The 24,395-nt window shown below is 39.6% G+C and overlaps 1 protein-coding gene across 2 annotated transcripts; it reads right to left on the bottom strand.

The window, feature by feature from the left end:
* Positions 1 to 1,564: 1,564 nt before the first annotated feature.
* On the bottom strand, positions 1,565 to 21,093 carry trmt44 (tRNA methyltransferase 44 homolog). 2 transcript variants are annotated; one of them, XM_004079788.5, is made up of 11 exons: positions 20,678 to 21,093; positions 20,498 to 20,615; positions 19,313 to 19,532; positions 19,175 to 19,243; positions 18,881 to 18,988; positions 17,286 to 17,357; positions 15,164 to 15,270; positions 14,665 to 14,848; positions 13,618 to 13,951; positions 3,143 to 3,259; positions 1,565 to 2,017 (listed from the first exon to the last, which is right to left on the bottom strand). In XM_004079788.5, exons 1-11 carry the CDS (start codon positions 21,006 to 21,008, stop codon positions 1,782 to 1,784), a joined length of 1,896 nt encoding a protein of 631 aa, XP_004079836.1. In that variant the 5' UTR covers positions 21,009 to 21,093; the 3' UTR covers positions 1,565 to 1,781. The 2 variants fall into 2 exon arrangements, with proteins under 2 accessions (XP_004079836.1, XP_011485778.1); XM_011487476.4 differs by lacking the exon at positions 17,286 to 17,357.
* Between the last annotated feature and the right edge of the window lie 3,302 nt (positions 21,094 to 24,395).

Genomic DNA, 24,395 nt, shown 5'->3' with positions numbered 1-24,395 from the left:
AATGTTGTTGTGAGGAAACTGGTTATTCTAAATAGGACTGTAAATAGGAAAATTAGGTAGATCAGAAATCAGGAAGATGGGCTTGGTATAAGAACCCTGCATTTGCATATTCAGAAGATCATACACTGGACCATGGTGTGAAAATCACGCCCACGGGTTGTTACTGGAGAGGCGCTTCAAGGCTAAAGGGAAGATACCTCTGAGGCCTTCACGGCTGCTTAGCAGAGCACACATGCACAGAAAAAAGGGAGTGTGGGAAAAGAAAATACTTTGGTATGCTGTCTTCAAATGTAATATAATTTTGAGATGATACTAAATGCTTAGTGAATTAAGTTTGAACCATTAATGTAATAAAAAGTAAAAAGGAGTTTCTAACTATTCTTAACAGTTGTTTTTAGCTAAATTAAAAAATAATTGTCATGTTCTTGGACATAGTTTTTCCCACTAGCTTACAGCCCCTCACAACCCCAACCTAACATTACCGGTGCAAAAAAAAATACTCAGAAACGCAGTTTTAATATTACATTTGCTGACATGTTTCTTCTGTGATGAGAGAAATGCTACAAGAACATGTTAAAGGGCCTACAATATGCTATTCTTAAGCCTTTATAGTCAACAATATCCAGGGATATGATAATATACTACCTTTGGCACACTAAAGAACATTTTTTTTTATTTAAATGCAAGTTATTTTCCTAAGTTCTTTTCCAACCCGGAAGTAAAACGACTCGATCTCTGAAGAACCAGCTTTCGCTCCGCCCATTTCATGACATCATCCTAGAGCCGGCCTTGGCAGCGTCTTAAAGATGGATGTGCATATTGTTCATAAAAAATGAAAGCATTTAGTTGATGACCGCTAGCACCACAGAGGAAGTGGGTGTTTGTTTTGGCCTGGGGGCGGTGCTAACAGCAAAGACTCTTCCTGGAAGGGGCGGTTCCCAAGTTGCTGAGCTCTCAGCAGAGCTAAGGAGAAGGGGGGAGGGGTTGCTCCACAGAAATGGCCCCGCCCACAACTCAGAGGTGAATTTCTAATAAACTCGTGCCACTCTGCAGAAACTATATCCTAGAAAACACACAATATTTTTTTTATTTTTGGCTAAAAACTGCATAGTTATAATAAAAAAAAATACTGGAAACATTTTTAAAATAGATCAAAAGATGATCGGAGTGGGACTTTAAATCTTACCAAGGCACATGTGAAATTAAATATTAGTCTTTAAGGGTTTATTGCCATGAATTTTCAGTGTCACATTTAGAAACATATGGTTTTGCTTTTTTATCAAGCTCCGTGATGACATCCTCCGTTAGCGATGAGTGGCCAATGAGAGCGGCTGACACGCGGCCCACCCTTCAAGTGCTGCCAACAAATAATTCATAGGGCTAACATTTACTTTGTTCCTACACGGACCAACCTTTATCCGCCGCCTGTCTGTGAACCTCAAAGTACACGCCTGAGGTCAATCAAATGTCTAAGCGAAGCACAGATGTGAATACTGAGCGTGTGCAGAGGACAAAGAAGTCCTTAAACCAGATGCTGGAATTTAACCAGATGTATATCTTTAGATGCATTTGATGATTTTTAATCATATTAAACAAAGAAAATACTTTTTTTTTTCAATTTATAACAATTTTCTTTAGTAAACAAGTTCCAGGTGTAAAACTTAAAATAAAGAAAATGTAAAAAAGAATCCTCTCCTTACAATTAAAGCCTCCTTTCTTTAAAAAACAAAAAACAAAAAAAAACAACAGAAAACCTGAATTACAAATGAAAAGTTTTCCAGTCAAGAGACAAAGCTCTTCATCTTTTTCTTCAAAGGCCTGGTGGAGGGTCGGAGCTCCTCTGGCCCATGGGCAAAGGCACAGTTTTGGGCTTGAAAGGGGCAGCCCTGAGGGTGATGATCATGGAACCAGCAGGAGCGAGTTTTCAGGGCTCCGGGGGTGATTTGTTTCCTCCGCCTGTCTGCCTTGGATGGTGTAGCGTCCCGCCAGTCTCTTATGTAGACGACTCCTCCCTCCACTGCAAGAGAGAGCAAGGTTCCTATCAAAATAAAAGCACTGCAACTGTAAAATGTTTAATACTTATTTTTCAAATCAGTTTTCTAAAACCAGAACACAATAACAGACATAAGTGGCAGCATATTGAGGACGAAAACTTTCCAGTCATTGCATTAGAGTAAACAGGTTATATAAAATGAAAAGAAATTCAAGAATGACCCAAAGAAAAAGAAAAAAGGTGTAATATTTGGTCTTTTGTCAGAAACTTTTCCAAGTAACCTTAGCGCCCAGAACAGTCAGAAATGACATCTTCTCCTCCTTTATTGTAAAGCAGGGCAAGATAATGTCAAACTGCTTAGTCCAGGCTGCATCTACAAACTCTGCTTTACTCTAAACCATCAGCTTTTCCCAAAAAAAAACAAAAAAGCACGTCACAGGGTTGGTCCGGATGACTAATGCGTTTGCCGTCTCGAGTTATTGCTCATAATTCAGGGCACCAAATGCAAAGGTGGGGTAACAACATGTCGATGTCTCGTTTCCATCTGCAGATACTGAAGTGGTCCATATGGGGCGGAGCAAAAATCCACAGCTTTACAATCTGTGCCATATTTTGAGGTGAAGCGTGATAACCACGCACACTGTGGGAAAATTCCATCAACTTGTTAAAAATACATCCTTACATCCTTACAAATCAAGTGTTTCGAGAATTCCTTTTGGTTGAACACTGAAGATTGAAAAAGTCCAAAGTGCTGTAAAATGTTTGAATTTAAAAAAGACACATAAAAAAGAAAAAAAAAACAGAAATTCCAAAATATTTGAACAAGGATATACGCAGAAATGTAGTTTTAAGCTTCATTTTTATGCCCTCCATGATTAGAAAAATCATGAGTGACTTATTTATAGCGTATATCCTTTTAAAACTCAAACACACTTTATCTCCCCACTGTAAATGCAAAATTTGCATTCAGAAAAAGCTGCATGCAAATATGCATTGTTTATGCGCCGGGCCCCTGAAGGGTGATAGTTGAGAAGATGCACTGGTGGATAATTGGGATAAACATGCCACAATTGTCAGGGTTTTTCCCCCATTTAATGTTGCATGTCATGTCTAAAAGGGGTCAGACTAATAAATGTGGAGTTTCCTTACCCTTAAAGACCTGGTAGTTGTTCTTGAGAAGTGTTTGAAGACCTCCACACTCGTTCTTCAGAAGCTGTAAGGTTTCCGGCTCCAGCAGACCTGCAGCTTCGCTCACAGAAAGGCTACCTGAGGAGGGAAGGGAAATGTTAAAAAAGGCACAGGAGACAAAGGAGCAAGAGGACGGCCATTGATTTTTACATTCAGTTTTTTCATGGCAGTGTTCTGGAACCATTTTTAGCCGCCTTTTTCAGACTAATAAAGCAGCCTCAAATCAATGCTTTCCACCTGTTGCGAGCATCGTTTCTGTGGACAAGCCTAACAAAAAAAGGTGATCAATGTTGCTTTAAGACCATACTCTCCTATTTTGTGGATTGGACTTTATATGAGAACTGAAATGAGTACCCCCCCCCCTCTTCACATTCCAAACAGGAAGTAGCTGCTGGTTCCAAGAGGCTTAAGTCCCATAGCCTTCTGTAGGGAAATAAACAGCTATTACTCAGTTTTATGTTTGCCAGAATAACCATTCTTATTTTGTTGCCTTTTTTTTAACATTTTCTTTTTCTAAATACAAATTTTCATTATGTTTTTCCTGTAGTGCAAGTTATTCAAGTTCTAAACTGACCAATCAGATGTCTCAATAAAAGCAGGTGGTCTCATGTCAAACGTTTGACCCCTGATTGGCGAGAGTGGTTGCCATAGAAACGTTGACTCAGACCAACTCAGACCAATCACTGTTTACTGAAGATTTCTGATTGTGACATGGCGACGTCTGTATCATGAAACACCACGGTCGGCCGTGGTGCAGCGGTAGGGCGGTCGACCCATGCAGGGCTCGACATAGCCATTTGTCCGCTGGCCCGGTCCTGTTTTTCGAGCAGTACGGACCACAAGACTTTACTTTTCACTTGTCCGCTCGGGCCACTAAAATATCTAACGGTTTATATATTCTTCACCTTTTTCAATAAAGTAAATTTTGCGAAAACGTGTAGATTTACCTCGTCTTCATAATTTAGTTTTTCTGCTAGTCCTGTGTTCAGACTTCAAGGGTTTCTATGGGAAACCTTTGATCACTTCTCCTTCTCTCCCGCCTGCGCGCGCGCGGCTTTCACTGCCGAGCACCACGCGGCACGCGCTCACTACTTTTTTTTTTTCAAACTTTATTGAATGTAACAATTCAATACAAAACAATGTTAAACAGCAACAACGGAGGCACAAGCCAGTGGGTTATTATTACATTTGATTATAAATCCGACACCGTCACTGAAGAGAGACTGAAGCATGTCAGAGATGTGGAAGACATGGCAGGAATAGATAGGAATATGTTAGATGGAGTAGTGGGTATAATTAGTAGTATGGACAGCAAGATATTTAATGAATGCATTGAAGATGAAACTGTATCCACTAAAATTAAGCTGAATGTCAAAGAATCAAAGGCAACTCCAAATACCTGATTCCCAGACTCAAATTCGGTAGAATGTTAAACTACTTAATTTTGTTTTTCTTTACAACACTGTAAGCAGTAAGTATTTCTAGTTAGCTGAATGATCTCAGTTAGACCTGCACAATATGAGGAAAACTCGCGATATGCGATATCAGAGATTAAAATTGCGATAACGATATAATTTGCGGTATATAAACAAACAGCAAAATAACCAAATAACCATTCCCAGTTTAAAAATTATACTCCAAATGACCCTCGTTGACATAGGTTACAAACATCTATCATAACAGGGCTCCTTCTGATTGTGAACAATGTGAAGGCGTCCATCCGATTGGTCAAATGCATTAAGGGATTTATTTGATTCGTTAAATGGTTCAAGCTGCCATTAGATTGTTCTAACACATTTAAGGTTTATGATTTATTGCGATATTTGCCGTTAGAAGCACCATGAAAACTTCTGAACTAGTGTTACCTACTACACTGCAGTGCTCTCTTCAAAACATCTGAAACAGACTAGAGCAGATTTAAGTTTGATATGGTCTATTTTCAGTCATTGAAAAGTGTAGAAATAAGTGATGTCACCAGAATGCACCAAATTGCACCATATTAAAAGTTTCCGGGGGGGCATGCCCCCGGACCCCCCTAAAGTTGCAAGCACCTGCGAAGCGGCGGGTCCCGCTATGCGCGGTGTCGGGCCAGTAACTTTCAGGCAGGGCCAGTAAGTTTCAAAAACTACTGGCCCTGTGGGCCAGTGCAAATTTCTGGGCTATGTCAACCCCTGCCATGATCGTAAGATTGCAGGTTAGATTCCCGCCTTGCACGCCCATGAGTCGATGTGTCCTTGGGCAAGCACTGAACCCCACCGTGCCTCTGGTGGGAGGTTGGCGGAGCCGCCACCAGTGTGTGAATATATGTGTGACTGGGTGAATGGGTCTGTGACTGTAAAGCGCTTTGGGCCTTGTGGGTAGAAAAGCGCTATATAAGTATACGACATTTACCATACGCCATTACCAAAATTGACTGAATTGACTTTTTTTGGTTGTAACTGAAAGAAAGTGGGTGACATTACACTCAGTCCAGTTCTCTTATACAGTCAATGGTTCCAAAGGCCGGTGTGGGTACCGGATGTTCTCGGGTTGCTGGATGTTCTCGGGGTCCTTCAGGGGTCCTTCCAATGAGTTCTATCACAAGAGGAGACATCACGTGGTTCCTCATGGGAGGAGAGCACCGCCATCTTGGTAAGGTCAAGTTACAACTGCAGTGCAAATTCTTTGAAAAAGAAGAATGGCTTGAAATTGCTTAGTTTTGTTCAGAAATACAAACTTCACGAGTACCCCTAACTAGTATTAGAATATTTAGATTTTTTCTATGTTCCTTTATTTTATTTTACTTATGTTTTTATTTATTTGTGTGTTATGTTCATTGTTTCTTTTTTTCCCCTCTATTCTTTATTTTCTATGTTAATATGTTATGTTTGGCAATGGTGACTGATCTTCGAGGCAATATTGATTACATTGTTATTGTTCGTTGTTAATGTTAATGTCATTGTTAATGTATGATACCGCAATTGTCAATAAAGTTTAAAAAAACTTAGCGACGTTAACTCATTGGTCGTGGCAACTCACAGCCAATCAAATAGTGTGACGTCATCATTGGTCGAAGGACCCCGAAGGACCCCGAGAACATCCGGTACCCACACCGGTCCTGCATTTCTTGATCATTTTTGAAAGCCACAAGATCTGACCGCCCTTTCATAAGATTTGTTCTCATCAGTCTTGTTAGAAAATAATAATCTTGATAACATGCTTGGAATCGGTTTGGGTCGTCGACTGTATATGAGAACTGGACCGAGTGAGTGCGACATCACCCATAGAAAATGGTTTACCTTCGGCTCCAACCAAATGAAGCAAAAGTCAGTCGCAATTTTTCTAAATATATATCAAAGAGGAAAAGAAATCGTCAGCAAACAGTGGTTGGTCAGAGCAGTTTTGAGTCTGCGTTTCTATGGCAACCACTCTTGCCAATCAAGAGTGAAGTCAACACCCCTACCACTTGAAAGCAGGCTTTATGCAAACCGTCAATCAAACGTTTGACAAGACACCACATGCTTTTATTGAGGCATCTGATTGGTCGGTTTAGAACTTGAATAACTTGCACCACAGAAAAAATATCATGAAAATTAGGATTTAGAGTAAGAACAAAAAAAAGTAGAAGATCAAGAATGCTTATTTTCGTTATTCTGACCAATAGGATGACTGACTAATAGCCGTTTATTTCTCTATAGAAGGCTATGGAATTTTGGCTTCTTGGAACCAGCGGGTACTTCCTGTTTGAAATACAACAGGGGGAGGAGTCACTCACTCCAGTTTTCACATATAGTCGATCGTTTGGGTTCAAACTAGACTAATAAACATCAGATGATTCCTTTAGAACTTGAAACAATCCTATTCAAACTCAGCATATATCAATGGAAATGCCTCCTCGTAGAAGTGGCTCAAGCTCCTGAAAGTCCTGAAAATACGCGACACAGCTCCAAAGCCAAACACAGCCCTGTCCTGCAGAGTGTGAAACTGAGCAGACCGTCATCCAGCAGCCCAGACACCAGGGAGCTCCAGCCCTTAATATTATATTGATGCACTGTTTAGAGTTGGCCTTTGCTGCCTACAGTCCAAATGGGGATTAATGGGAGTGGGGCAGTATTGACAGCAGGCTGGGCTCGGACTAAGTGCAGATGATTATTAATGGTTGGGCCTGGTGTTTAATTTAAGAGGCTTTTAAGACCAAAAAAAGTTTTAAATATTGCCACATGTTGATGTAACACTGTAAAGATTTTTGGTTTTTGCAACCGGAGAAGAGGTCATTGGTAAGCAGAAGACCTTATATTTTATTTAAAAAAAAACAAAACAAAGCTTTTAGTTCGGGTTAAGTTTACGGTAGGTCAATTTAAAAGGAAAAGGCTTCGTCTTAATAAATAGGTGTACTTTATAGGGCATTTATAGGGCACCACAAATGTGACGCGCAGGTTTACCACTATTTTGACAAAGACATCCTTCACCTGATGAAAATGTTTCCAACCAGAGTACTTCAACTGGCCTGGTAAGTTTTACCCAAAAAAACAACCGCTCAACCAAGAAAACATGAAAATCAGAACTGTTCTGAAATCAAATTCTGCATTTACAAAAACATTAAACAATAATAAAATATATAAATAATAAATTCAACACATTTTACAAATAATCAGCATATTCACACATTTAAATTGATTTAAACAAGTCACATTTGACAGAATTTAAAAATAAGAATTATAAGTTTCTTTGCAATAAGTTTAAGAGCAAAGGAAACAACTATTTTTTGAAGGTTAAAATGTGATGTAAACAAAGTCATACTGGATTCATAATCCACTTTATTAAAAAATGTCTTTAAAGTAATATGTCATTAGAAAAATGGAGTGTTAAAAATTCAGCTTTTATTTCAAGCAGGATTAGATAATGTGAAAGCTTGGTCAGCACTTTAGTGTGTTTTAATTAAGAACCTGCTGCAATGTAACAGTAGAAAACATGTGATTCACACACAACCTGTGAAATGTTCTCCAAGTTTAGAGGGCAGAATTAACAGGCTATAAACAGCAGCAACTTCTTCATGCTCCGTTGTTTTGTTTAATCCTATTTTAGGATCTAAAACCCCATTTGGATAAAAACTGTGTTTTTGGTGTTTTTAATGTTCTTGTGGCCTTTTTCTAATCATGGAGGGCATAAAAATGAAGCTCAAAACTACATTTCTGCGTATTTCCTTGTTCAAACGTGAATCAGGAGGAGATGGGGAGAAAAAAGCCAAAGGGAATTATGTAGAAAGTACGCTGGACAGGCCACAAGCTCCTTAAACCAAGCTCTTTGGGGAGCCAATGGTCCCACCCACAACCACAGATTTTTAATTTTATTTTTAGCTTTTTTTTTTACTTCTGGCGCTCAGCAGAAACTATGTCATAGAAAACTACACAGATTTTTTTATTTAAAAAAAACAACCTTCATAATCATAATTATTCAATTACAAATACTGGGAACGCCTTGAAAATAGATTAAAATGTGATTGGAGAGGGACATGAGTGTGGTTTAGATCCTGATTTAGTTTAGATTAAGAAACAAAAAAAGCTCAAAATTGTAGGACATTTGAAAAGGGAAAGTTGTAACTTTATGAATGATTGTAAAAACCCTGTGAATCTTAAAGGTTTATTACTATTAGGTACTATTAAGTCAGAGTAACGATGAAGCAATTTCCATTCCTACAATCAAACCAGATTGGTCTGTCTAAGGCAAGTTGTTAATCGAATCAACCTGTACTATTATAAACATTTTTCTAAAGGAAATAAATTGATAATATTGTTTGTTTAGGGCTGCATGATATGAGGAAAACTTGCGACTTGCGATATTAAGGATCAATATTGCAATGAGGATAAATGAACAAATAGCAAAAACATAATTTCCATTTCACTTCAACAATTTAACTTAAAGAAGAATCAACATAACTTCAATTGTTCTCCAAATGACCTTTGTCTCCATGAGAGGCGGACATCTAACATGGAAGGGCTTCATCTGATTGGTCAATGATGTAAAGGAGTCCATCGATTGGCCAAATGCATGGAGGGATTTATTTGATTCGTTAAACAATTCAAGCTGCCATAAGAATGTTTTAGCACATTTAAGGTAACCATTTATCGCAATTTTCGCTGACTTTTTGCGATATACATATTGCGCAACTCTATATCGCCATAAACAAGAAATTTGCAAATTATTGTGAAGGCCTCATATTGATAGTGGGAAGTTTGGATTATAGCACGATGGGTTTATTTTACTATAAAAACAAGTGCATCATTACAGTCCCATGTGTGGAAACACTTTGAATTGTGATCAAACACGTGAACATACAGCGTGGTATAAGTCACGCATCTTGCCAGACGAGATGTACATCATCAGATATTAACAGATGATGAACCGTCCAACACCAAGCTAGGAGATAGGGGGATCTATTTTCTCCTGAATAATATTCAAAAAGTTGTCGTCTCTTGCGATTGCTCCTTGTCCCTACACTGCAGATAACAACAACACAAATGCACACTGGGGCAAAAATCAGAAACCGTGGTGCATTATTCATCCCGTCATCTCGATACGCTGCCACCGTCACCCTTTATTCACTCATGCTCACCCTGACGGGGAGTTTTCTACTCCAGTCACAGGAGTTTTCAGCTCTGGTTGTGGAGCGGGGGCACCGACAAAGGTGATATGTGGGTGGTGTGCGACTGGAACTTTGCCTGTGGCGCTCTTTGAACCGTGCCGTGCAGGAGTGCACAGAGTTCAAAGCTGAGTCGGTTCTGTGTCGAGGCGCCCTGCCGATGGAGATGGGACGGCTATGTGGCGAGGGAGGCGCGGGGTTGAAGGAGATGATGGAGGGGTGAGATGAAACTGGAGATGCAATCCCCAGAAAGTGACACAAAGCAGCTAAAAGGGGATTTTAATGACGTGACGATAAGAAAACAATCATATGGAGGAGTCAAAGTGCATCTATACAGCTCTACAAAAGGCTAAACTGCCTGATTCATGAAAAAGGAATTTGGTCAAACACTCAAAAAGCAACAAACAGCAGCCTGTTAGTTTAGTTCCATTAGTGAAATGCAAAACAAGCTCATCTCCAATCATTTTGTGAGAGAATTTGTGATAATCTGCATTTAGTCGATTCCTAGAGATTGTAGAAGTTAGCAAATTTAGACATTTTTTGGGAGGATGGGGGGACACCTTAAATGCTTATTTTTGCATCATAAATACATTTATGTCACTTAATGAATTTGTGAGGAGTTTTACAAACATGCATGGCCACAAGTGTATAAAATCAAGCCAAACGACAGGATTACTATATTATTGGGGCTGCACGATATGGAGAAAACTCGCAATTTGCGATATTAGATAACAATATTGCGATGACGAACTGCGATACATAAACAAATAGTAAAACAACCAAAACAATATTTTCCATTTCACTGCAACTGTTAAAATTAACTAAGTTAATTTAAGTTTAATTTAAACTCCGCCACCCAGGCCCGGGGGGGCGTTTGTTCTCTGCCTGCTGCCGAGTGGTGTTGGGGGGGTTCCGGCTGCCGCAGCTGCATTGGCAGGGGTCTTTGTGTGGAGATGGCTGGAGACTCTCCCTCCTTCTTTTCAGATTCCATCATGCATTTTAAAAGAACATAAACACTCACCTGAGCACAGGTGTTAGCTCACCTTTGCACTAATAGTTTGCATGATTGAATGAAATATTTCACACTAGTTGGTTTGAAGGCATAAGTGTGCGTGTGTGAACACTATCTGAATTGTGTACATGTTGACATGTGGACATTTTTGCAGCCAACAGGTGTGTTTATAACATTTGAGTGTGTGTGGACAGGCCCCGCCCCTTTTAGATTTGTATTACATCTGAACCTGACCATATTGATAAACATCCAGCAACTTGTTGCTTTATGCTGCTTCATGGTTTTACCCCCCCTTATATTCACCCTTCTACCCCCCCCCCCCCCCCACACTCTCTAATATCCCTTTCTCTTCTTCCCTCCTTTCCTTTTCCATCCGGTCCAACACAAAAGATTTTCAAATATGATTAAAATGAATAAAGTTTGGCCTCGATTACAAAAGGGGTTTATTCAGACATACCTCTGGTCTGTCTGAAGATTCATAACCCCTGTTGTTAAAGTAAAATATGGCCAACACAAGAGGCCTTCAGCTCTCATCTGTTTGCCCAGCTGTTGGACAGGACAAGTAAAAAAAATATAAAATAATAATAATTCATGCTGCCATAAGTTTGTTTTAGCACATTTAAGTTTTTTATTTTTCTGTTTTGCAGATGTTTTGGGGAACCTTTTGTGTTCTGCGTCCTGATTGGCTGTAGACCCTTGTCAATCAATCCTCCTGTTCAGAAAGTGTTCAGTTTGCTAAATCGACATAATCTTTGTTTTCATTCTCTGATCCTGGACTTACTTTTTTATGAAGCTTAGAGTTTAAACTACAAAGAAAAGTGTGAAATGTTCATGCCTGTCTGTGAAAAATGTGCAACGTATGTCGTTAGAGTTTTACAGCCATATAATACTCGCAAAATATAAAGATGACTACTCTGAATTTCATCTATCGCAGGTTATTTTTGGAATGTTAATCCCACCATAAAGGAGGGACCACTGTCGTGTTTGTCGTACACGACTAATACACAGTTGTTGTTACTCTTACGGCTTTTCCCATCAGGGGTCGCCACAGCGAACGAGTCGCATGGTAAACTTGGCAATGTTTTACGCCGGACGCCCTTCCTGACGCAACCCTCTCAAAGCAACCGGGCTACACAGTAATACTTGTTATTTGTAGTCATATGGAGGCATATTATATACATTACAAAATTAATACTTCGTGGCTTAGTCCCAAGGAATGACACATTTCTTTCTGCTGGTCATCCATCGTGGAGACCTTAACACGCAAGAGTGAAGTAGGTGAGACGCAAGGATTTTTCATTTTTTTGAGCCCTTCCCATCCTTCGGACCGCACAAGGCGCCTGTTAGTGCGCTTTATGTTCATGTTAAATGTGCCCTCCTTGCACGCTCTGAAGAATATTTCTTATGATTTCATCTACAAACCACATGCACGGGCAGTTATGCTGTAGTAACAAGTAGTGTGGCATAAAACAGAATCACCTGTACGTCATAAGTGTGTGTAACTTCCATTAACCCTACGAATACAGTGATCCCTCGCAATAACGCGGTTTAATTATCACGCTTTTGCTACTTGACGGATTTGCATCTTGCATTGTGTTCTGCATTCTAAAAAGTCACTCCGCTTCTTCTCTACCTGTGCGTCAATAACGTTGCAGTTTAATATGTACACGTACGTAATACAGCTTGCCAAATTTACATTACGTACGTGCAAATTCTCTTGCAATTTCGTGTTTCTCTAAAACCCATAGAAAAAAGAGCGACAACAACTGCCTATCACTATGTTCTTCTCCCGAACAAACACACCTGCACCGCGGGCTTCAAAAGAAGAAAACACTGCAGAGCGGAGTCAGGATGCAGCGGCTCAGTCTGAAGAGCAGTAAATACACCTGACTCACCATTTGTCCGACTGTACTTTGTATTTTTTTCATAATCATTTTAAATTTTCTCCCGTTTAATCCAATTACTCGGGTCACGGTGGGCGGGGCTAATCTCCGCAATTTGAAGTATTCTGTTCACATCGATGATTAAAATTATTATTTGACAGTACAGTACAGAAGTTATTTGTAGAAAAAAACATTTCTAAAGTACTTTGATTTGTGAAACAAATGCTTGAGCCTGTAGATGTTTTTTTTTTCTTCTTTCTTTTCAATGTGTAATAGAGTATTTAATTGTATGTTAATTGTAAGAAAAAAATAAAGGTTTGTACTTCACAGATTTTGCCCATCACGGGTTCTTTTTGGAACGTAACCCTACGAAAAACAAAGGTTTACTGTTCTTCCCAATATGCTTACCACACACACGACAATGGTCTTTAATTGTTTAATAAATCTGTTGCCTCTTTTAACCCTTGTGCTATCCTAGGCACTTTAACATTGGGAGTTGGGTCATCTAGACCCACTAGACAGTGCTCTGAACCTTTTTTCTTCAATGATTTGTGATCTTCACTGGTGTCCATGGATTACATGAAATCTTTCCACATTTATCCACCTTTGTCATGGTAGGGAGAACACGTCAACGTGAGGGTGGGGTCGTTTTGACCCCACAAGATAGCACAAGGGTTATCCAGTAAAAATAAAACTATTGTTTAAAAAAATTACAATTTATTTTGCACCAAAGTAATAGCATAAAAGTTGTTTGAGGTATTAAATTATAAGATAAAAGAAAAATGGTGATTTTTGTCTTCTATGTAAACATTTCACCGCTTTAATGTGATAAATGTGTGAATGATGAGACTAAAGAGCTTTGCCTAAACTCAAATTTAAGCAGTTTGGATCCAAAAAAAAAAAATAGTGTTTTGCCCTTTACCTCCTTGGTTCCAGTCGCTGCAGGAACCTCCTCCAGTCTTTTCCAGAAGAGCGTTAGCAACCCGCAGGACAACTTTGTCTATAAAGTCCCGAGGGAGAGCGGCGCAGTTTCGAACCCTTTCAACTTTGTCTCTCGGCTGGAAGCCAGCCCCCCACGTGCCTCCAGAAGTGTCCTCACGGTTTGTGTTCCCATGGCAACAGTCCCCATCAGTTCTGATGTCTGACCTTTGAACCCCCGAGGAAGGCTGGCGGCTCTGGATGAAATGAGTTCGCCGCCGTTCCGAAACAGCCTCATCGGGCGGCTGGTAGCTCCTGGACTTTCCCAGCAGACACACCTGCAGGAGGAAAAGCTGAATGTCAATGCAATCCCTGTGGGTTTGTGAAAGATTCATAAAAAATTTATAACAGACACAACCTGAAGGCAGGAAGGAGTCCATTTGTTCTTTATTCCTGTTAGCACCATGATGCTACATTCACTTTGCCCTCTGCCATTACCGTCCAAGCAACAACTTCCACTGAAAAGTCCATGTAAACACGCGAAAAACCCACATTTAGGGCGTCGCCGTTCAAAACTCTTGCGTTTATGCGTCACTACGCAAGTTTCTATGACCAATTTCAGGCTCTCTATACAAAAACGCGCTTTCGAAGTGAAACCAGGTTGAACTTCGACCACACAGGGACTCTGATTTGGTAGTGACGTAAGGATGGCGTCCCCTTCAAAGAAGTACCAACTATTTGAAAAAAAAAATTGATCATGGAGAAGAAATGAATGATTGCGGTTTGTGCCTGGCTGGAATTAAATCAAACCAAGCCTTTCAAATATCGGAATAGAGCTGTGAAAGAAAAACCTTGGAGCAAGATTCACGAGATTCTCACCGCTTTGACATTTGGCACCAAAACTCTTCTAACAGCAGGTGAAGGACAAGTCCTGGTAAACAGGAGAAGCCCCTCCCTGCTTGTCCGGTGTGAACACAAATGCGTCACATGCGCGGTGTGAACATAGCACTGTATTTACACCGAAGCTCCTCCTGGTTTCAGTGGAGCCTACCCTTTTGGTGGATGGTATCCTCATGCAGTCTTCTTCAGTGTTGAAGCCGCAGACTTGGCTGACCTCGGTGATGAAGTCAATGTACTCCTTATACTGAGATTTGTTGCTCTGGCGTCTCTGGTACTTTCCATAAAAGTCAAAGAAGCAGCAGGGGAGGACAAAGTAGCGACAGGAATAAGATGACCTGCAATTTATAAAAACACACAAAAATTACCTTTTCAGGATTTTAAAAAAGGAAATGTCAAAAGTAGAATAATTATTAGATACGTTTGTAAGGATCTGTACTGATTCAAACTGTGATCAAGAAATGATCTGCAGATGAGTTTCTTCTAAGACAGAGGCTGAACATCGCCATCCGGTGGTTGCCATAGCACACGGTTAGAAGGTTGCACACATACACACGCATGCATATCATCTTCTCTCCATAATGTTATTCCAAAGACGAGAGATCAGCTGGCACTCGGGCCGCCGAGCGAGATTGTGTTTCCTGATTACTCGCCTGGCTGCCATGACGGGGATCCACGGCGTGAGCTCGTCCGAGTGGTTCCCAATCAGCCAGTCTGTGTCGGGGAATAAGAAGGTCTCGCCGGGAGTAATTGCCTTTTCCTAAAATAGAAAACACCCCGAAAAGTCCAAAAGCCCCTGTGAGGGTGGGTCTTTGCAAACTGGAATGAATAAATTCAGAAGCACAGAGAGGAAGCGCTCTGAAAGGGGAAACAGTTTTTCTAAATAGCTTTTGGGTTCAAAAGTGTGTAAAGGTGAGTAAAGTGGAGGCTAACGCTCACTTGTCCTCCTGCATTAATGTTTAATATGTGGGAAAACTTTGTAAATGAGCCTGCTTTATTACTTAAAAGGAGTAATACAAAGCAGCAGTGGATGCAGTTTATTTTTTATAAAAGCATCGCAGGAGTATTTACAAACTACAATACATAGTAATATGATAATCTAGTCATTAAAGACTGACCCTCTTATATCCATATTCAAGGTGTTCCCAGTGGTCTTTAAATTATAACTGTGCTGTTTTTAGCCAAAATCAAAACCCTGTGTTGTTTTTTTAGGACTTTTAGTTTCTGCAGAGCAGCAGTATTATATAAGAATTTCACCTCTGAGTCGTGAGCGGGACCTTTAGCCCAGAGCAACCCCCAACCCTGGCCCCCCTTCCCATTACAGAGAGCTCTCTATTTATCAGGGGAGTAACGGTACACGTAGTTGGACCGAACCGCTTCGGTACGGCACTTTCGGCTCGGTTCACTCTTGTACAGTTTCGGTTCGTTTATTTTTTCCCCCCAAATGTATTAACTTTGCGCCGAGGCAGAACTAATGTTACTCGCGGTATTCCGCCGAGACTCTCAGTGGTTTCAGCACTCGCGCGCCTGTAGGAAGGGGGGGGGTGGGCAGAGCGTGGCAGCGCGCAGCGCAAGAGTGTGTGTGTGTGAGCACGCGTTCAGTTTCTGTAGCTCGGTTATGGAGAACAGCAATAAAAAAGGTTTCCTTTGGCTTTGTTCAGCATCCATGAATGGAAAAGACAATGGGATTAGTCGAATGCTGTATGTTGACATTGTTACAAAAAGATAGCGTATAGATAGTGTATGCCACAGATCTGTTGATGCTCTTAAAACGGCATCACCCGACAATTACAATCGGATCTACAAGAAAATAAATGGGCAAGTTAATTTTTCAGGCCAGTGTTAATTATGCAAAGTTTTTGGTTCCTGGCAGCTAATAGTTTTTCTTATTTTATAAAGCAGATCACCTACACTGGTCAATTTTATTTATTGTTATATAAAATCAATAAATGCATTTTGCAAATAATTTTTTACTGCCTTTTTTAAGCGAAAAAAAATAGAAAATAGATAAAAAACTTTATTAATCTCCCAAATCTCTCTTAAACAGCCGTACCGAACCAAAATGTCTTGAACCGAGCCCTATGAAACTCTGAATCGAACTGAATTGAGATTTAAGCACATAGCTACACCCCTAATATTTATACGCTCTCCTGCTAGCTTACATCCCCTCACACCTCCAACCCTAACCTTAGTTGGTGAGCAATATCCGAGCTCTCCAGCCGTACAGTTTTCATCCAGATGCCAGCTCAGTTGAGGAAAACAAAGACGCACATGGAACCATTTGTCTGCAAGTGGATGCATCAGAATGGAGCGGAGCAGGGAGCTTGTGGCCCGGCCTAGTTGCTTCTACGTCACACCTCCAAGCTCTTTCCATCTGCATTTTTGCGTCTGCTCCGATTAGCAACAACTTGAATAAAAATAATACTCAGAGATGTAATTTTTAGCTTAATTTTCTTTACACATTTCTTCCATTATTGCCATAAGAACATGTTAAAAACACATTTTCATGGGAAAGGGTCTTAAATAATGGATGGCAGAACGTTACAAAACAGTGCTGTAGCTACAACAATATTTTACCTAAATGTTTTGAAGTGGATTATGTTATGACCTTGGTACAATGTCACTAAAATTCATTTGATGTATTAATTGAAACCCTGCAGTTTGTCATAAAACATGTATTGCTGAGCCTTTTTTTCTTTAATACTTTAGGCAGACCTTTGCCTTTCAGTGTCCTGCTACTCCAATAAATCGGCTCTTTACATACAGATCACCAACCTGCAGAACAGTCTGAGGGCCGTACATGTCCCAGATTCTCCTCCTCCGGACATCAATGCCTTTTCCAGGGTGCTAAAACGCAAGGTGGTGTAACGGTCAACAGCTAATCACACTCAAATTCTCACGACTCTGTCATTTCAATTATGCCCGTTCCAGTTTGAGATGTATACTGCATCCCGGCTGGTAAGATTGAATAAAGCCTCCTCACCTGGGCTTTGAATAACCCCCAATGCCATCGATTAGTATGCCTGAAGTGATGAAAGCCGCATCAGCTTTGAGGGGACAGACCGTGTTCTAAACCAGGTCATTCTGATTGTTGAGTCTTAAATTACAGCTTCAACTTGTATCGATTAAAAAAAAAATTGAAGCTCCTGATCTTGGAGGCTAGACTTTGAGGTCCCACAATTCTTAGATTTCCATCCAATTTTCTGCAAAGATTTTGATAAGTCCCAATAAAAAAAAATGTAAGTGCTCTTGAGCCACTAAAGATGCAGCAACATGTTATAAAGTAGAGATTATCAAAGTGTCAGTTTACCCAGCAGGCCTTGAAAAAGTAAAGAGACTAAATTATTAGTAGTTGCCTTTCTTTCCTTTAAAATCTGTTTTGGTTTTTTTGTTTTGTTGAATGTTATTCCAAGCCTTCCTGCTGTTAAATTGCGCTTTAACCTTAAACAAGTTACCTTTAAAATCAAGTTACATTAAACTGAAATAAAAACATATTTACAATGAATTGACTTAATATCAGCTGAACTGAACGAAATTACATTTGGCCAATTCAAAATTGAACAAAATGAATCAATTTGAATTGAATGAAACCAAATTAAACTGTGCACTGTGGTATAGTGGTTAGCTCTCTCGCCACACAGTGATAAGACCCTGGTTCAAATCCCAGCTGGCTCCTTTCTGTGTGGGCTTTGCATGATCTCCTCATACGTGTGTGGGTTTTAGCCCGGGTTCCTTCAACCGTTCAAAAACATGATGATTCACTCTAAGGTAAGAGTGTGATGGTGTGGCTCTCCAACAGGCTAGCAACCTTTCCAGAGAGTATCCCACCTTCACCCTACAGTTGGGACAGGCTCCAGCAACCCCATGAGCTCCATTTTTAGCATTTTTTTCAGAAACGTGATTATCTGAGCATACCTTTATTGTGAAGAACATATGGTTATGCATTATACTTGTATTTGTATATTTATTTATATAATCTTTGTCCCTTTCAAAATAAATCATGAAATAATAACGCGAAAAACGTTATTGCATCAAGAAGAAGGTAAGAAGGTAAAAAAGAAAAGTTCACAATAACTCCGAATGACAATTTCTAAAAATAAAATTAGAAGCCAAATTGTTTCCAAAACTACTATAATGGAGTGAAACAACCGGTAGAAATACTTGAAGACGCTTTTTTTTGTAGCGCGCGTCATATTTGTGTCTTTTGGCGATAACCTGAGCGTTTCTTTAATGAAAAGTTTCCACTTTTCTAACTTGTTAGCTTTTATAAAAACCCCATTGATGAAAGCCGTTTTTTGAATTCAGTGAGCGAAAGTCGAGTAATCAGTTTCTGGTTTCAACAGATGCCGATGTGACAGCCTGTTACTCACCCCTTCGTTGGTCAGTATGTGGACCAGCAGGCCGTTTCCACAGCCCAGGTCTACAAAGGACTGCCTGGTCGTCAGGCTTTTCTCCGCCGTCTCCTCGGCCCACAGCACCTGAGGCCAAAAAATTGAACAGCGCCGTGAGGTCAGGGAGCGTTTGATCCCCGCGACACCTGCCGCTTTTCCACCTGCACCTAGAGTGACTCCAGTGTTCAGATACCCAGCATGTGTCATCACATAGTTTCCACTCAAACGCAAAGTTCTTACAGGCTGATGTGAAACCTAAAACCAGCCACTTACCAGCAGATATGTAGCAATAGCAACATCTTCATAAACAAACTTCTCTGGGTCGGTAACCTCAGGCCAAACCTGAAATAAAAACCAGATCTGAATATCTTTTGAATTTAAAACAGTCTGAGAGCTTTCACATGCCTTTACCTTCACCATGGCCTTGTATTTCTCCTTCAGGTGTTGGTACACCAAGCTGTATTTCTCCACTGGCAGCAGAGACAATGTGCTCTTGAACTCGCTGGTCTTGGACTCAGTGGCCCAGCGCACCAGTTTAGGCAAAAGCTCTGAGGAGAGCCAGAACAGATTGGGACAGGCGACGCCATCGGAGACCCATCCATCTTCTGTCAGAACATGCAGCTGCAGGGCCCTTAGGATGAAGCAGTCTTTCAATCAGGCAGTTTTGTTTTCACCCTTTTGATGCCAACTCTTGGGATTCTTTGTTTGGTCACTAAAGCTTTAGCCCCCTTATGGACAATAGAGTCTGAACTTCTTTACTTTAAATTAAAAGGAACATTTTGAACATTTATTTAGTTGTGATTATTTGTAAAATGAAAAGTCTTTGCCTAATGTGATGGAGGGGGGGGGGCTTGTGTGACCAGAGGGACTGGGCGGAACTGGCCTTGTGTGACAATGAAGATTCTTTTGTGACAGTAGACACCGGAGCAGAGCCTGCCTAGTGTAACCTAGGCAACTGGGTTGTTTGACAGGGTAAATGTGGGCAGAGCCAACCCTGTCTGAACGCGGGAAACAGGGGCAGAGCCCGCCTGGCGTGACAAGAGGGACTGGAGCAGAGCCAACCTTGTGTGACTGGGGGGACCGGGCAGACCTGGCCCCTGTGTAACCATGATGTTGTGGCAGAGCCATAAAAGCATGCGGTCTGCCGCCGAACATGAGACCACATTTGACAGATCCTTCTAAGCCCGCTTTCAACTGGTAGAGATGTGAACTTCCAACAAGCTCACTCCTGACGGGTTAGACTCATGGTTACCATAGAAACGTTAGCTCACACCAACTCGGACCAATCATTGCTTACTGATGTCATCTGGCTCCAACATGGTGGAGTCCTTATTGCAAATAAATAGGTGACAGAATTGACCTCATTTACTTCCCATATAGTCAATGGTCACAACATTCCTTTGTTTCTAAAACAACGTAGAAATGAACCGGCTACACTTTTATAATGTTTATAGATCTTTATGGTGTAATTTTTTAGATGTGATAATGTGATGTGATATTGTGACAAGTAGCCGAACCACTAAAGCTAGCTCTCAGTGTTTACTACCACACACACGTGTTGTGAAAGCATCATCCACAGGTTTGAACTAGACTCACCACTCCTCTGTGGCCTCCGTGCAGAGCTGGATCAGGTAAATGTTGCTTTTCTTGAATGAAACTTTCCCCTCAACATCCTCCTCAAATGGAATAAAGGTCACCTGCTCCCTTTCAAAGTCTGCACACAATCAAAACATTAACAGCTGTTGCGTCATAATAAATAAATGATACTGCTCTTACCTTTTAGTACAGCTTCTTTATGCAGGTTTTGTCCGTAACAGTTAGTTTTGGGAATAAAAGTTCTCACGCTGAAACTCCACGGACTGTTCTGCAGATGAGTGGGTGAGCTGGGGCTGCAGCACAGCGACATCACCGCCTCATGAAGTCCATCATCGGCCAGGAAGAGCCGTAGCTCCCCGGCGGACAAGTCTCTGCTTTCGGTTTCTTTAACTCCGCAAAGACGCTTATTGATAACGTGAGGTTTCTTTAGCCACACGTCTATAGCTGACCAGAAGCCCCTCTGAGGACTCGAACAGTTGTCCGGGAACTTATGTTGAAACAATTTGGGCATTGCTAGCAGTCAGAGCCAAACTCCATCCATGTGTTTGAGCCACGGAATAAGCTAACACCTGCAGTGTGTGTTAGGGGGCTTGAAACTGATGATGACGTCACACTACGGTAACACCATTTGGACAAACTACGTAACGTCGCAAACACATTTTCATTTCCAGTTTCCTTTTGTAACCCAAATTTCTTTTCCCGTATAACTAATTATGCCATTTTGGATATTGAGGAGTGTCTGACATTATTGCCTCTTACACCAAATGTAAATTATACTTCAATACGTTAAAATAACACATCTTCATACCCATAATAGAAAGACCTATTGGCTATATAAACGTATTTTTTACAATGTAACTAAATACAATGTCATGTTGGTAACTATTATCAAAAATAACGATCTCCAGTCCTAAATGCTAATCAAACTCCACACTATGGAATTACAGAACCTCCTCAGATTTAACAGTTATTATTGCAGAGTTTAAATTTCCCTATTAAAACTATGGAGTTCCAAACTGTTCTTAAATAAATAAATATGACCTTGTGCAAATATGGAACTCCATATAAAACATGTTAAAAGCATTAATAAATTGAAAAATTGAATTTCTTATCAAATAATAAAATGTAAAGCACATGACTAAAATGTAAAACACATGACATTGCTCCTGTATAAAATAACTCAATAACTATTTTAGACTATTATTCTCTTGTAGATGTTTTAATTACTGAATTCAGTCTAAGTGTATAGGTCTGACTTAAGTTTACCTATTGTATTTGGCTGCAAAAGTGGCTGCAGATAAGGATCCCCACACTCAACCTTTGGGGAGAAATAAAAGATTTAAATTAACATTGAAACGAAGTTATGCATCGTTCAGCAATAATTTTGGAGTAAAATAAAAAAGCCCAACCATTGTGTATTTCAGTCAAAGTGAATAACCAATTAGGAATTGAATGTATTTCTTTTTAATAAAGAGATTTTAATTGCAAACAAACCAGTCTACTTTTCAGTAATTATATAGCTTAACATTGTTTTCACATTTTTTGGTTCTAAATCATACAAGTAATGTACAAAGTACTCAGTAGTTTCAGTCTTCAATGCATTCTCTGAGCAAATAGTAGTACACTTGAAGTTTATTTTTTAAGTATACTTGAGTATAAGTATAGCTAGCTTACTACAGACCATGTACATGTAGTCTAGGATGTTTACTAAATACTTCTTCAGACCTAACTGTTAAATTTGAACTTTATAATATATAGATAGTATACAAAAAGTAAATTTCAAGTATACTGCCTCACTTTTAGTATGAACTGATTACCAGTAGTACGAGTAGTACATTTAAATAAACTACTTTTTGATCCAGAAAACCCACAGGCAGTATGGAAACATCTATTAGGAGGAATTCAAATGTGTTGTTTATTTTTTGGGGGGAAAAAATACCTTTTTAAATTGTTAATGTTTGCTTAATGAAAACTTTGATCAAAATTGATTTGATCAAAAGAAAACATTAAAAGTTTTGTTTACCCTGTTTTTGCGATTTTTGTTTTTCTCATGTTAATTTTCAAGTGTTCTAGGACAAGAAACATTTTAGATGACACGGATTTGTTGGTTTTTGATACAGATAGAGATATAAACGTATTATAAATGTGTAATTGTCAAACTATTTGGCATTGTGTAGCAACTTTTTTTCTTTTTTTCCATTTATGCCATGGTTCTCATCGAACTTTTGATTTTTTTTCTTGCAGTTATCAGTTTTCTCATCTAATACAGATTTAAATGAGTTTGCACAAACTTTAATAAAGCTGGTTAAAGTGTGATTTGTGGCATTTACCTTGCATGTTTACAAAGAGTAACACAACCTCCTGATAATGATATCATTTTTTGGTAAACAAGATTGATTAGGTGAAAAAAATATTGTTATTAAAACACTGTATAATAAATTTCAAGATAATTTTGGAGGTTTATCCAACTTGTCTAGTAGCTGCAATTCTTTACGTTATGGATTTGATAAATAAAAAAAGGAATGTTCATTAAAAAATGTGTTTGTCAGATGGATTTAGTTTGCAAAAATGTTCCCAAAAATGTTGTTGGATTTTGCAAAATGTTTCACTGTATTAAGTTCTCATTGTTTTGACTTCCTAAATGTTTTCTTTTTAAAATGGTTGTCACGTTTTTAAAAATTCTGTTTGCTCTGTAAGATTTATCTTTTATTTGTATTTAGCAAAAATATGAGCAGCACCAATCCTTTTCTTCAGTTTTACCTGACATGCAACACCTGATGATAAATGTGTTCTTTTTTTCCAAGTGTGCCGTTTCACAGAACCTGACTCCAGCACCAACAATGATCAGTTTCGTCTATGATCTCTGGTTCCACTGTTTCATAAGAGGCAAAGAATGATTCTGAGCTGACAAATGTTCCCAGGCTGAACACATTCTTGCCCTGAAGCAAAATTCGGTGCGTGACTTATTGCAACCTCAGCGACAACAACAGTCATCTGTCCCTCTGCTCCACTTCACTAAACTAACACAACCATCTGTTAATAGCAGAGACTCGGGTGAGAATGGGAGAGATCGTCTATCCAGTATGTGTCCCTGTTGTCATAAACTCCACCAGATAATCTGGATTTGACCAATTAAAAAGATTTCAGAGGGATTCGTCAGAAAAAATCTCAACTTTAGTCACTACAAATGGCATGGAAACTGGAAGTCACAGAAACTCTGCATACTTTTTAATACTGATTTGTCACCATTTGTTTTTGTGAATCGTTTTGGGGCCTAATCTCTGCCTCAGGTCACATTAAGTCACCACAAACGATGCCTTTAGACAGAAGTGAGAACAGAATCCGGGCTGTAGAACATTCTTTGCACGGAATCTTATTGCCTCTGCTGAGTAGGTCAGGTCGGCCGGAAAGGGGGGAGTGTTTGGAAAGATACTGTAACAGGAAGTAAAGATGATACTTCGCTGCACTGCCTGGTTTTCGTTGAACGAAACAAATGTTTGTGGGGCTAAAAAAAAATCTGGTTTAACTTGTTTGGTAACATCTAATGACATCTGGAAGAAACACAGACAGACAAATGAGAAAAGATTCACTCAATTGGTTTTGCTCCTCTGTTAGTCAGTCGTTGAAAACAGATGACATTGGAATATAGTTTTCAGATGAGTCATGATACATATTTGAATTAAATAATTACAGAAAAAAACGTTACCCCGGTAAAAAGAAGACTTGAAACTGCCATTAGTTTTGATATAAAGAGTTCAGAAAGAGTGCAGTTTTGTGTTCTGCGGTCAATCTTTACTTGTACCGGTAGTTATATTACAAGCTTTTTATTGGTTCTTTAAAGTGGTCAAAAATCATAAACTTCTACTATTTTGTTCAGAAGACTTTTTGAAAGACCACC

This window comes from Oryzias latipes, chromosome 18, assembly GCF_053564925.1.
Source record: "Oryzias latipes strain Hd-rR chromosome 18, Olatipes_Hd-rR_3.1".
NCBI classification, from domain to species: domain Eukaryota; kingdom Metazoa; phylum Chordata; class Actinopteri; order Beloniformes; family Adrianichthyidae; genus Oryzias; species Oryzias latipes.
Note: the sequence above shows the minus strand (reverse complement) of the source record. Positions and strands in the feature narration are given on the sequence as shown.